The 14,166-nt window shown below is 43.5% G+C and overlaps 1 protein-coding gene across 1 annotated transcript; it reads right to left on the bottom strand.

Annotated features, from left to right (window-relative positions):
• Positions 1-1,424: 1,424 nt before the first annotated feature.
• Positions 1,425-14,094, bottom strand: kif3b (kinesin family member 3B). The gene is made up of 9 exons (XM_076275520.1): positions 13,951-14,094; positions 10,577-12,110; positions 10,144-10,245; positions 9,501-9,623; positions 8,865-8,983; positions 7,793-7,909; positions 6,663-6,768; positions 4,338-4,618; positions 1,425-3,654 (listed from the first exon to the last, which is right to left on the bottom strand). Exons 2-9 carry the CDS (start codon positions 11,999-12,001, stop codon positions 3,546-3,548), a joined length of 2,382 nt encoding a protein of 793 aa, XP_076131635.1. The 5' UTR covers positions 12,002-12,110; positions 13,951-14,094; the 3' UTR covers positions 1,425-3,545.
• Positions 14,095-14,166: the final 72 nt, after the last annotated feature.

Below are 14,166 nucleotides of genomic sequence, written 5' to 3'. Positions count from 1 at the left end.
TTTACACTTCTGTGATTTATCCGGGGTGGATTGCTGTTATTCCTGTGTGCTGCTGGTGAGGTGAAGTTAAGCAGGGGGTGGAAACACAGTGAAGACATTTTATTTTTCTTGGAAGTATCTTTTTAACCAAAACCAAACGCATATTTTTTCCAAACAAATTATTTCAGATTTTGCTGCTGTTATTAATAATAATAATAATGATGAGGATGGATTGAATTTTTGTAGTTTCCAGTTCTTAGGTCTTTGAAAGACCCTTTTTATGTTTTTTGTTTTGTTTTGTTTTTCATTGTTTTCCCCTAAAAGCATATATGAATAAGATGGAGATGATTATCTACAGCTAAAATACACATGGGACTTTCAAAGTGCCTTATGAGCATACATTATTGAATACATTATTAAATAATCCAGAAAAACAATATAGCACATCTTTCAATAATGAAAAAAAACATGTCATTGAGGGTTTTTTATGTTGATGTGATGACAGTCATGTCAAACACATTCATAGATTATATGGACTCTAACTGGAAAAGGGGGTGGGAGAAAATAATGTACAAAGGATTGGCCTTTTGGCCAGAATGACCCTTGAATGGGGAGTTCTTGATGTTTTTTCTTTGAACCATTCCCTTTGCTTTTTCTGGTTGTCATATTTCTGAAAGACTTTGATTTCTTTACATTTACTATATTAGATGAATGTAGGGGTTGTGATTTTTGCATAATACTGTATGCTGTTTCTCTGGTGTTCAAAGTTTTTTTCTGTTGGAAGTTCATCCGCACTGTTGGTGGTCTTCAATAATAAAAAAAAATATATATATAATATATGCAAATCAATATGGTCATGGCAAAGTCAGGAAATCAGTAAGTCAAAAAATTTACTTAACCTAATCATACTTAGAAAAAACAACCCCCTACTGCAAACCACACAAAGGAGGGTTTCACTGAGTAAACACTGAATATCCCACAAAAATATTGAAATGTATATTTCAGTATACTGTTTGAGCGATTAACAGTTACAGTATATATATATATGTATAGAGATGGTACACAAAAATGTTTGCTTTCTATTGCTGAATGATGTAATGCACATCTATAAACACCTACAAAAAGCAGTAGATAATAAGTTTTCTTTAATTTAAAAAAAGAAACAGGTACATTGAAATACATTGAAATTGTTCCATTCCTGCTCAGCCAAGCACTGAGATAAGCATTATCACCAAGTTGGCTAAAACAGCTCCATCACATCAATTGGGGGGGGGGGGTGGGCGTTGCCTGGGTTTTTTGTTAATTAATTTAAGATTTAAGACCAGTCTGAATTCAGTGGATATGACTACCTACATGGGATGTAGTGTTTCAGGAATCTGATTGGAAACATTCACATTGTGTCACCAGTATAAGAAGAGTAACGAGTTTAGTCATGCTGAGTAAGGTAGTGTTTTAGCATTTTATGGTCCATAGGGGTCCTTAGAAACAAACCATTGGCTTATTAAAGCCTTTTAGACATCTTGTCTAAATATTTGTAAAATTCATGTGCAAACATAAAACGTCCTCATCCTCAACAAACTCATTCTCTCACACAATTCAATAATGTCTAAATTATATGATCTTCCCACAACCAAAGTTGTGCATCTGCAAAATGTTAAAAGACTGTCGCAAAGCAAAGCATTTCTTAGTAGAAATAACTGTACTGAAATAACTGTATTAAATACATTTAATTGGTGATAAAAAAAAATGCAAAAATAAATTTATACACAACTTTAAATAATACAAATCAAAAAATAAACAACTGAATCTATTAAAAAAAAGAAAACAAGACAAAGCATATCTACAACTGTTGGTACATGAAAGGGATGAAGGTGGTATTGCAATAACTTAGCCTCTCTAATGACGTCTAATATTGCTTTAGTCTTTTAATCTCTCTCTTTTAATTACAAAAACAATTCTGCATTAATTCCTCTATAGACAGCTCTTTACACAGACACTTATACTGCAAGCTAGGTTTGTGAAATGGGATGGGGCACGAGATCCCTACAGCAGCAGAAAACAGCAAGCAGTGGCACGACCCTGGGCATTCTGTGTACAGGACTGTGGGGTTGTGAAGGGTGTGGCGGTGACAGCAATCGGAGATTTTGAAAGGGCCAATAAGCTACACCGAACCCAGGAAGTCCACTATCTAACCTTGAGTAGTGGTAGTGGTGATTGGGGTGGGTGATTATCCATTATTAGACTTGGCCCCTCTAAAGATTTCCAGCAAGTATTCAAACCAGACCAACGTCATTAAGCTAAGCTACCATACATCTTTAAAACACCCAACCTTTTCCCAACTACAAACAATTTGGAGTTCTCTCTTTCCATCCAAGGGACTCTTAAGGGCCCAAGAGAGAACCACTCTCTTTTCTGTGTAATCTTTTCTTCCTACAATGTTAAAAAGTTGTGGGGACTCTAAGGCACCTTGGAACCCTGATGTTTTTGGTTGGCATTGACCTTTGTTCACCTTTTGTCCACCTTGGCTCCTATCTTTTTTTTTCTTCTCAGGCAGACAGAGAGTGCAGGCGCTGCTTACACGTCAGGCTGGCCGCACACACAGTCATAGGCCTTGGTCGCTAAGACTCATCAGCAGGGCTTGCTCGAGTTCAGAGGAAAGCCTGTTTTTAAAGCTTGCGTCTCCTCTGAACTTACTGCTCAGTTTTCCCATACCGGTGCAAAAATTTGTAAACCTAAAATTGGAAGTTGTAAAAGAGAAGCTCACAAACACTAAAGCACACCCCTTGATGCGTGCGTACACGGTGACAGCACCATATTTGACACCTGACGCCATGTTGCCAAAAACCAGCTGCCCATACACATCAGTTGTAACAAAGAGTCAATTACAGCGCACAGATAGAAACATACACTCAAATACACACAAAAATGTATACATACATACACACACACACACACTCTCGCAAACATACATACATACATACATATTGACAAGACATGACAGAACAGACCTATTTGTTCAAGTAAGGACCACACATATGCCAGCATGTCTTCAGTTTCTTTAAAGTTCAGCAAAATAACAGCAAGACTTCTGAAGAATCCATGTAGCAGAGAGGGAACAGTAAGGCCTCCTTACTACTTGTGCCACATATCACTGTCTCACAGTGATGCCATCACCCGCTTCCCCCCTTTTTCTTCATGGGAAGGGTGGTTTCTGAGAGGTCCAGTTTGCTAGTGTTTTTGCTCTTGGTTAAAATTGCATTGTTAGTAGGAGGATGCTGTGAACACCTGATAATGTAGAACTCAGGGGGGTCTGGGGGTAAATGTATCGTTGGTCACACAATGACAGTCATTAACATCATGTCAGGCTCCAGAAATGTAGTTGGTCAACAGATGAAGTAGACAGGTCTTGGAGGGGTTGGAGGTTGGGATTGCTTGGGATATTGAAGGGTAGGGGGGAGGTGTTGGTAGAACCGTAGAATCATTCCTTATAGTCCAGTATCCAATGCCAAGCCAGGGGAAAGGGTTAGGAAGGATGGCAGGGAGGGGGTGGTCCACAGGGGTGGTGGTCACTTTGGCACAAGCCCGCGGGACTGTGGGTAGAGGGGGCTGTGACCCGTGGTGGAGGGGCTGTGTGCAGACGTGGGGGTGCTCACTTTCTTGCCGGTTTTCGGACGGCTAGAGGAGAGGCCGACAGGGGGAGACAAAAAAAAAAGGTCACGCAAGACAGGTACAAAGTGGCAAACACACACACTAAGAGAGACATGCGTTCTTGAGTTTCATGCATTTTCCCCTCGAGAGCGCCTCTCTCCTACTCAGCTGGAGGGAATAACGGCACATGACGCCTCTCTACTTCCACCCATCCAGTCTTTTTATAGCTCAAGGCTCGTGCAGGAGAGGAGTTTAAGGTGAGCCTGCTCTCGAGGTAAGAAAGCTTGCACGCGCACATGCATGTCTAATTAAGTGCACAGGAGGGTGTTAATCCTCCCTTTCCCTCATCCCGCTCTCCTGATCCCTTCCACCTTCACTTACAATCTCCCACATTCTCTCGCCTTCCCCCTTCTCTGCAATGTATTAATGGAGTCAACTTTTTTGCTAGCATGCAGCTTTTTAAGTAATTAAGTAAATATGTGCATACTTAAAATGAATCACAATATCAGTCCTATACAATTTTTCCTTTTGAATAAATACTGAATACAAATAAAATATCTCCCCACCCCTACTATCCACTCACACATACCCAGTCTCCTCTTCTCCTACTGCTCTTCTCTTTCAATGCTCTTACTTTTCATTTCTTGTCTTATCTTCTCTCAATATCTAAATCCCACCCATCCCATCCTCCTCTGCCAAGTCTCCCTCACCCTGATTTGGGTTTCTTGGCGGAGCCTCCTGCAGGGCCGACTGAGCCGGGGCTGATGGCACCGAGGCTGCCAGCGCTGCTGCTGGCGCTGAGGCCGCCGTACAGGCCGCGGAGGCCGAGGCTGCCGGCGCTGTAGAGCGCGGCGGCGTCCACCTGGATCTCGTCTTCGTCGCGTAGTGCGTCCTCCAGCGCTGCCGCCACCTTGGGCGCAATGACGGGCTCTTCGTACTCCTTGGTGGTCCTGCCGGGCATGTCCAGCTCCAGCAGCAGGATATTCTCAGCCTGGGCCAGCAGGAGAGAGACAAGAGGGGAGAGGGCTCGTCACTGCGCTACGCTCACGATACGCGGGAGAAGGAGGACAGGAGACGTGAGAGAAAGAAAGAAAGGAAGACAGAAAGAGAAACAGACAGACAAAGAGAGAGAGAGAGAGAGAGAAAAGATTCAAGAAGAAAAAAAGAGTGAAATAAAGAACAACAAAAAGAGAGATAATGAAAAATAACAAGAGTGGATAGAGGAAAGGTAACGAACAAGAGAGTGTGTGGAGAGAAACAGAGGTAGTGGTAGGAGGAATGGAAGTCGAAAATAGGTTGACAGGGAAGGACAGAAAGAAAGAACAAAAGAGACAGCAGACATGGAATCAAAATATGGAGCAAACAATGACAAAAATAGCCAACACGGCTATGAGGAATATGAGGGCAGATATGAGAAAAATGAAAGGGGTAATGACTAACAAGATAGAAGAGAGGGGCACATGACAGGCAACAGACAATCCACCTTATTCATGGAACCCTACTTCCGTTTGGTTTTCATCTTCTGTCCATTCTGTTTACATAATAACTTAGTGCAGTCTCAGCAGGCTAACTGGAATATGCTTCAACTAATATTTATTTCAAAATGATGACAATTCTGCACTCAATATTGATATTCTATATACTATATGACTGACAGAAAAAGTTTACTTTTTCATGGCTTAGGATTACATCACATTAAAATCAACACAACGCAGCTTCGGCCAGAAATAGAAAAAAGGATTTCTGAATACTGTAGTAATATAATATATACTGTAATATAAAGTATCATCGCGATGCCCATAGTTGGCTCACAAATATCGTGGATAATGAGGGCTGGGAGCTGACGAAACATAGGTGGAGAGAGCAGAATCCGAGGAGAAAATAATTTCCAATGGGAACAGCATTGACTACATACACAGGTGGTCTGTATAGGACCACATTCCAAGGAAATAATGTGCAATATATTTCATATACCCTCCCTGCACTACTCTACTACTGGTGTCTTTGCACTTCAATGGAGTGCAAACAGACATCATTGTTTACACACTACATGGTTTCAAGTCTGTTCATGATGCCTCCTTCACTGATTTAGTCAATATGTTCAGATAACTTCCAAGCAGGGCTGTGGTGGAGGCTAGACGCATGTAAGCACTGTTTATGCATTTCTGAAATAGCGTTAATGCACCACTAAATATCGCAACACCTCTTAAGAGAGTTTACACACCAAAAGCAACTTTAACAATCTTAAACCTATTGTTACCAGTGCAACACAAGCTTGTATATCCAAAATTGCACTGCATGATCCACATTTACAATCACAGTGTCACATCTTGCAGCTATGCACAACACAGCTGAATGGGGCATGCTAGACAGCTGTCTGAGGTTGATTCCTGCAGATGCCAGCAAAAGATCTCGATCCCAAAGTGAGTGCAAAAAACAAAACAAGTACATAAGCTCCTCAAATTCGTTAAAAAACACTAAATAATAGAAAGATAGACTTATAGGCATTTATACACTTACGAACTTTAACTGTGTGAATTTAATTACTTCCAGTAAAAAATGTAGTATTATAATTTGTTAAAAAATTATATCCAGCTTGACCTAAGTACCAGGGAATGCACAGTGATCCACATCAACACTCCAGGAAACATAATGCCTACCAGAACAAGTGAAGAGAAGATGGAAAAGCCTCTAAATGTCACCTCCATCAAAAATTAGATAACGATGGTGAGAGAATGCTCTCCACTGATAGTATATGTTCATCAAATTATTTCACTTCAAAACCCGCTAAATACCACTCTCTTCCTGGTTTAAAAGAAAAGTGGTCAGACAGATTTAGAGGGTTTTGCATCTGAACCCTTCAAGTATTGTTGTACAAGAACTGGGCAATAACATTATCAAACATGTTCATTTCTGTTGTATACAAGGTATGCAGAGGTGCCTCACATCATTGTCTGTGACAGGTGGCTATATATAGTATATCCTCATGTGTGCATACTGTAGTATGTGTGGGAGAGTGTATTCATAGGGCCTACCCGGTATCTGACATCTGGCTGCATCATCATGGCCAGACGAGCATGTTGACTCAGCGGCCGCCGGTAACCCACCGCAGACACAGGCCTCGTCATCATCTTCTGATCACTGAGAGATAGAGAGAAAGAGAATAAGAGAGAGAGAATGAGAGAAAGAGAATGAGAGAGAGAGAGAGAGAGAGAGAGAAAATGCATGTGTCATATCTCTGGAGAGTACCGCAGAATTCATATTACCACCTTGGGACATGGCCAGCAGTACACATCAAATTTACAGTGGTCCCCTAAGGACTGAAAACAAGAGGGGAGAGGGCTCGTCACTGCGCTACGCTCACGATACGCGGGAGAAGGAGGACAGGAGACGTGAGAGAAAGAAAGAAAGGAAGACAGAAAGAGAAACAGACAGTGGGCAAAAAAAAGTTTAAACTTTCTTGAAGTTTCAGCATCACTAAAAGGGCTACATGAAGTGCTGTGTTTAAAGGGAAACTCAAAATAAAATCACTTTCAACTCCTAAAAGAGACAGAACACACTGACACGTGTGGTGTCTCTAAAAATATGTTGTGACTTGCAGTGCACTTTCCTGTAGGCTAACCATTATCCATCAACTTAGTGGTCTATTTTTACTTCAACATTTTCCCTATTATGCCTTATGTCTGTCTCGTCTTTTATTAAATGACTTGCCAAACTTGGAACTACTGGACATTCTGCATAATGGACACCTTCTTTAAATTGTTACAATTCATCTTCTGAACATGAAAATCATTTCTGGTCAAGATAGTCAGATAGACAAGAGTGAGTGAGTGAGTGAGTGAGTGTGTGTGTGTGTGTGTGTGTGTGTGTAGTACACACTCTCCTTCAGCCTTGTTATGGCCCCAGTTTTACCAGAAACAATCCTTGGTTATGTCACCATATTAAAAAGACAGTTTCTCGGTCTTTCCATATATGCAAGCTGCAGTCACACTGGGGACATCTAATACAAGGTGACTGCTGTGTCATTTTATGGAACTGTGCTGTCAATGATATCATTCCTCACTTTAAAACCCTATTATTATTATTACTTTAGAGTTCAAATTAGAAACTGCATGGTGAATTTGAAAGAGTTTTGTTGGCAGCAGCTACTGCACTGTTGACATACTTCTCTATTCGAGTGATAGGCCGAAGTTTCCAGCAATCATCCTCCTCGTCAAAGAAAGCCCTGTTCTCGATTTTGGTCTTCTCCTCTAGGGGGATGAAGTTCTCCATAATCAGAGTCCTGCAGGATCACAAAGAACACAATGGCCACATAATGAGCCCCAACAATATGACTTGTCAGAGTAGTCTCCTATTGTTGACCAGTTACTGTGTTAGCTTATGCAAAATTGCACACACAGACTGTTCACACAGGCAGACAACATGAATAATCGGAAAATGAGATGAAGATGGAGTGAGTGTGTGTGTGTGTGTGTGTGTGGGGGGGGGGGCTCTCTGTCTGTGAAACTTAATCAGGTCAGGAAGCTTTCAATGTCTTTCGTAAGATATGCAGAGAGCAGCACTGTGCATCCTGCTGTTAAATCAAAATCCAATTACAACCGTCAAACCCGGATGGAAACATGAGTTCAGCAATTAACCAAACACATACTAGCACCAAAGAACACATTGATTTTATTTTCCTGGAAGCCTTTTAGGATAATGAGGCATTGGTGTATGGAGGGAGATATATAGCTGACCATGAGGGAACAGGCTCAGACATTAGAGCCTAATGGGCAGTTACAACAACAACAACTACTTGCATTTATTTGGAGCTTTTCAAGACACCCAAAACGCTTCACAGTGAAGGAGGAACATCGCTAACCACCACCAATGTGAGGCACCAACCTGGGTGATGCACAGCAGCCATTATGCGCCAGAACACTCACTACACACCAGCTTGAGATGGGAGGGAATCAATGAATGAGCCAATTACACTAGAGGATGATCAGAGGGCCAGACTGTACGAGCCAGATTGGTTAACGGTTATGGTGTATGCTGAACAGATAAGTCTGGGCAACTCATGCCACCAATGAGGAACCACTGAGGAAAAGAGTCTTGAATTTGACCTAGTGAATGTATAAATTCAGTAGAATAGAAAGATCTTTGATTAAGGTTGTAACTTAGACAACTTAAGAGGACCCCATTTACAACTGCATGAAATAATGGGGTATTTTTATACAGATGAGGAGGGTCCTTACTTGAGCTTGAGCTCTCTGGTGAGCTCGTTCTGGGTCTGCTCCAGGTCCTGCCTCTCTTTAATGTGCGAGTCCTGGATATCCTGGATCTCTGACTTGACTGCCTGCAGCTTGGCAAAGAGCTGAAGGGCGAGGAGAAAAAAAAACAGAGAGGGGAGGAGGAGAGGAAAACAGAAAAGGTCAATTGAGTGAGTTGTAGCAATGAGGAAGAGAAGAAAATAAGGGAAGAGATAACTACAGGGGAGGGGAGAGAGAGAGAGAGAGAGAGAGAGAGAGAGAGAGAGAGAGAGAGAGAGAGAGAGAGAGAGAGAGAGAGAGTGAAAAGGAGAACTACACAAATACAGCCTAGAGGAAAGACATTACTCATGCCTAGTCATGCATGAACAACAGATCAACACTGAAGCACAAAGCTCCACTGAAACCTCCCCACAGACAATAATCCTAATATTATATTTTAATAACCTAGTCACTACCACCACTTAGAAACATGCAAGAAACTACAATACACCATTTAATTTTCACGTCACAGCAGAGACGACAACCAACACTACAGCTGTCTTCGCCTCATGCCTGATCTTCACTTGTGACACTGTTACAGGAGTGACACTTCTAATGAGTTCTGCACACACGTGCACTTGCCTTTTTCAGCTTCTTGGTCTTAATGTCCACTTCCTGCTGGAGAGAGCTGTAGGTCTCCTTCAGCTCTAACGTCTCCTCGTCTTGGCACTCCACCTGCTGCTGCATCTCACGCTCTCTCCGTTTCTACACACACACGTACACACACATGCGCACACGCACGCACACACACACACTTTTAACATGAATCTAAACACAGTGGTCACCTGGAATCCTCTGATGTTACAGAAAGTGCAGCTTCGCTAGGACACTATTCGGTTATTAAGTGATGATGCAATAATGGGATAATAAATTATTTTATGGTCCAACGGCTCATTTTTCTCCATAGACAATATTATAGAAAATAAACTCTTTTTTCCAGTCTTCAGAGTAGCCTTTAAGAAAATTGTCATCCTTCTACTCACTTGTTGCCTCAACCTAATAAAATTCTATTTTTTGCAGAAGCCTGGACGTTAGTCTTGATTATATCATCTGGCTGCACAGCTACAGTAATTACTCTGTTAAAGTTTTACTCTCACTAAAACAGAGGTGATGGTGACATGGTTTATACGTTTTTGAAAACAGGCTAGCTGCGCTGGTAAATGTGTTTTGACAAAAAAGATGTTGGACCCATGACGTTGGACTTCACAACCAAATCAGACCATACCTGTTCCGCTATCTCCTTTCGTTTCAGTTCTAGAATCTTTTGCTGCTCATTGGTGTGGTCAACAATGTTCTTTCCTCCAACTAGTAGTTTACTCTCCATGGCCTGAATGAGGAAAGATGACAAAATTAAAGGTTAAAGGGTGATGTCAGATAATTAGCAAAACAGAAGAACTCCATTCAGTATAGATCAAAACAATAAGAAAATGCCCCAAATGCGGTGTCCCATTTCTAAATGCTACTTCGGTGCTTCTAGCCATGTTTCCTCTTTTAGACAGTCCCAGAAAGAAAGCTGGCCTAGTTCCAGAAGTGCAGATAATATAAATGGCACAGGGCCCCTCATATATCTAGATCTTAAGTAAGTATGAGTGTAAGAATATGCTGCAAGGCCAATACCCCTCAGCTAGCAAAGCGACTGAGGAAAGCATCTTGTTTACCTTGATTTTGGCAGATAGCAGCTCGCTGGCCTCCTTCTCTCTGTGCAAGTCGTCCATCTTCCTCTCCTTCTCCTTGAGAAGCCGTAGCTTCTCCTCCGCCACCAGGCTGTGGTCCTCTAGAATGGCCATCTTCTCCTTCTCTAGCTTCTCCTGCTGGACGTGCCAGTAGTCAGTCTTGTCCCCCTCGGCCCCAGAGTCCACCTCTTCCTCATCATCATCATCATCATCGTCGTCCTCCTCCTCTCCGTCGTCTGCGCCGTCGTCCCCGGCCTCGCCGCCCCTCCGGCGTCTGCGCTTCCTCCGCCGTCGGCCGGATTTCTTCTCCAGCTGCGCCTTGAGCCGGGCGATCTCCTCCTGGAACTCGCGCAGCAGCGCGTCCTTGGGGTCCTCATTGATGCGCGGCTTGTTCTTGATGTTCTTGGCACGGTTGGAGTAACGCAGCGTGGTAAGCGTCTCCTCCACGTTGTAGGAGGCCGGCCCGATGTTGGCCACCATGACGGTGCGCGCGTTCCCACCCAGCGAGTCCTGCAGCAGCCGCGTGAGCTTGGAGTCGCGGTACGGGATGTGCGTGCTCCTGCCGTCCACCAGCGCCGAGATGACGTTGCCCAGGGCGGAGAGCGAGAGGTTAATCTTGGTGGCCTCCTTCAGCCGCTCGCCCTGGGCACCGGTCTTGGTCTGCCGCTCGCTGCCCGCCAGGTCAACCAGATTGAGCTTGCCCACGCGGATGTGGTTCTCGCCGTCCACGCCCGTCTCGCTGCATTCGATGGTGATGACGAAGATGGCGTGTGAGCGCGAGCTGTGCTCGTTCATGTTGGTGGCGCCCACCGAGCGGTTCTGGTTGCCCACATTCATCACATGTTCGATCTCGCGCACGCTTTTGGTAACGAAGGATGACAGGTCCTTGACATAGACACCTGTGTCAGGACGCTCCTTCAGCTCCAGCCTCCGGGACTGGTCCTTGGACAGCAGGTCACGGATCTCCTCCTGGTAGATCTCCAGGTAGGATGCACGCACCAGGTATTGCTGGTTCTGCGAGCGTGAGATGTGCGTAAAGATGTGCTCGAACGAGTTGGGGATGACGCCTCTCCTCTCGGGGTCATTGCGGACACCCTCCATGGTGTAAGTCTTACCGGTACCGGTCTGGCCATACGCGAAGATGGTACCATTGAAACCCAGCAGCACCGAGTCCACCAGTGGCCTGAAGGTCTCGTCGTAGAGGTCTACCTGCTTGGAATTCCAGTCGTAGACTGAGTCAAAGGTGAAAACCTTAGGGGGGGAACTTCCTCTGGGATTCCGCACAGCGACTTGGCCAAGTTTCACGTCGACCGACACCACCCTCTCGTAGTTAGCCGCACGCTCCTTCTCGTTCATGGGCCGGCAGCGGACCACCACCTTCACTGACTCGGCGCTTTTGCTTCTGGACATGATGAACGTGATTCAGATGCCAAAGCAAAGGTCCGCTGGCTTGCAGCTGTTTTGTGCTTCAAGTATGTTGTGATTGTTTTCACAGTGATAGTACTGCCAGCATCTGTGCCTGTAAAAAAAAAGTTGCTTAATAAATTAAACGAGGACATTTCAAAATCTGAAGAGACACAAAACTAGAACATGTGCTAATAAAAGAGAACTTGTAATGCATTTTCAAAAGACCTTGCTCCTGACATCACTGTGGGAAATCTTAATGTGCATTGCATGGTGATCCTTATATGGTCTCAAACTCTTTCAGTGAATAGGGTCAAGCACTATTACAGATGGACAACATCAATGTTGATAGCCTGGTGGAGTGTGTGCAGACCCAAATAGCCTTTTGTTTCACATAAATAAGGTTTCAGAGGACTGTCCACTGTCTTCGGCTAAATTTTACAGGATTGACAACATTGAGAACAGGTCAACTGTATCAGCAAAAAGGCCGATGCAATTATGAATTCAGTTGACATTGTTTACCATAGGTTTACTTTAAACAAGCCTCATCATAGCCTAGCAAACTAGCCTTGTCAAAATCATGGGTTAGGCTAATCAGCGCCAACTGTGAGATAAGATGCCCTGCATAAGCTTATCTCAAATCGGATCAGGATTTTTTTTACAGGTGTTACTGACATGGGACAATTTGTAAATCGACGTCAAAAGCTTTTGCTCGTAGTTCACAGGCAAACGTGTGTGAATGTTGGCTTTTGTCACTTCACTTGACAACCAAAATCGATAGTTAAAGTAATCATTCTCATCTACTGACTCAACCAAGTAATAAAAAAAAAAAAAAAAAACGTCAGGCTTTAAACATGAAATTGTCAGGACATCAAGGTCTCAATCCACAGCACTCTAGATGGGCTGCATCACAGGTTATTGACTGTGACTTAATGTTAGCGTTGCTTGGACGCCAAATAAGCGATACGATGGCGATAAGATAATCATAACAAATCAGGGACTGATCAGTACCTCCATATAATGTCCGAGCCGAGGGATAAACATCACTCTATAGAGTAGCATTAGCTACGTGCTTAGCAAGACACAGTAAGTTAACGAAACGTTAACGTTAGCTGCTACATGGCAGAATGCAAATCGTGTCTAACGCTAACAAGCGGTCAATAAAAACAACCTCCAAGGCAAAAACCAAAGACAGTGCCAACGACGATTGACATGTTAGCTGATTGTCATATTTATATTAGCCACTAAGCTGTTTAACGTTAAAATTGCATGTTAAAAATGACGTTCAAATAACTAACCTTAACATCACTGGTAAGCTAATGTTGCCAGGCGACTACTAGCTAATTATTATTCCCTGTGCAACATGACTTTACGGTTTCGTTGCTATGGTGTAAACCCAGATAACGTTAGCTGGCTAATTCACTGTAACACAACTACGACAAAGCCATTGTTTACTGTCTGTTACAGATTTTGCTATGTTAAAGAGGGTGCCTTACCGGTGGTGTCGTTGCCGTCTCAAATAAACCAGGCTCTTGGCTAACACGCGCGTAATTATACACTATAATGTATCGATAGCTCGCATAGGTGGGGACGGCTATCACGATAGCGTTGTGCTAAAGTAAGTAAGCCGTCTAGATCATTTACTAATGCCTCTCCGGGCTACATTATTGACATTATTAACCTTTACACTATTCGAAACAGTAGAGAGGATAACTTAACAACAACAGTAGTTACACTCAGACATGAAAATAGATGACAGTGCGTTTTATGTTAGCTTTCAAGCTAGCGTGCAAGTGGATCACAGGGGTTGCACAAGAAAGTCGAACCAGGGGCCTAGCAACGGCAAAACAATTTATCCCAGTGCACGTCCTATCGCTGGGTTAGCTAACGACCAGACCAGACAGATGTAGGCCTATGCTTATTTATCGCAGCAATAGTCAGAAAAGGCAGCTTACGAAAGCAGGGGAGGTAGACGTCGACATGACAACAAGAAGCAGGTCCGACAAGCAGCCAGCAGCCCCGCGATTAAGAGAAAGCTGCCTACAATCCAGCGACCCCAGTCAGTCAGCCATTATCGCTTTCCCTCTGGTAGGCTATCTGACACGCATGACTCTGTCCCGGATGAGGAGAGCTGTGGCGAAGAGTACAGAAAAGCCAATCACTTTGTCCCC

Source organism: Alosa pseudoharengus, unplaced genomic scaffold, assembly GCF_046254945.1.
Source record: "Alosa pseudoharengus isolate Yale_2024_CS ecotype anadromous, Long Island Sound unplaced genomic scaffold, YU_APseudo_1.1 YU_APseudo_1.1_scf_9, whole genome shotgun sequence".
NCBI lineage: Eukaryota > Metazoa > Chordata > Actinopteri > Clupeiformes > Clupeidae > Alosa > Alosa pseudoharengus.
The sequence above is the reverse complement of the archived record's forward strand: the minus strand, read 5'-3'. Positions and strand labels throughout refer to the sequence as shown.

What these genes read in the sequence shown, in the direction of transcription:
- kif3b (XM_076275520.1), bottom strand. Translation starts at nt 12,001, where the DNA reads ATGTCCAGAAGCAAAAGCGCCGAGTCAGTGAAGGTGGTGGTCCGCTGC. An exon ending in GAAAGGAGATAGCGGAACAG is followed by an intron (nt 9,624 to 10,143) that starts GTATGGTCTGAT and finishes GTGTGTGTGTAG; the next exon opens with AAACGGAGAGAGCGTGAGAT. An exon ending in GCCAAGAAACCCAAATCAGG is followed by an intron (nt 3,655 to 4,337) that starts GTGAGGGAGACT and finishes CCTCTCCTCTAG; the next exon opens with CCGTCCGAAAACCGGCAAGA.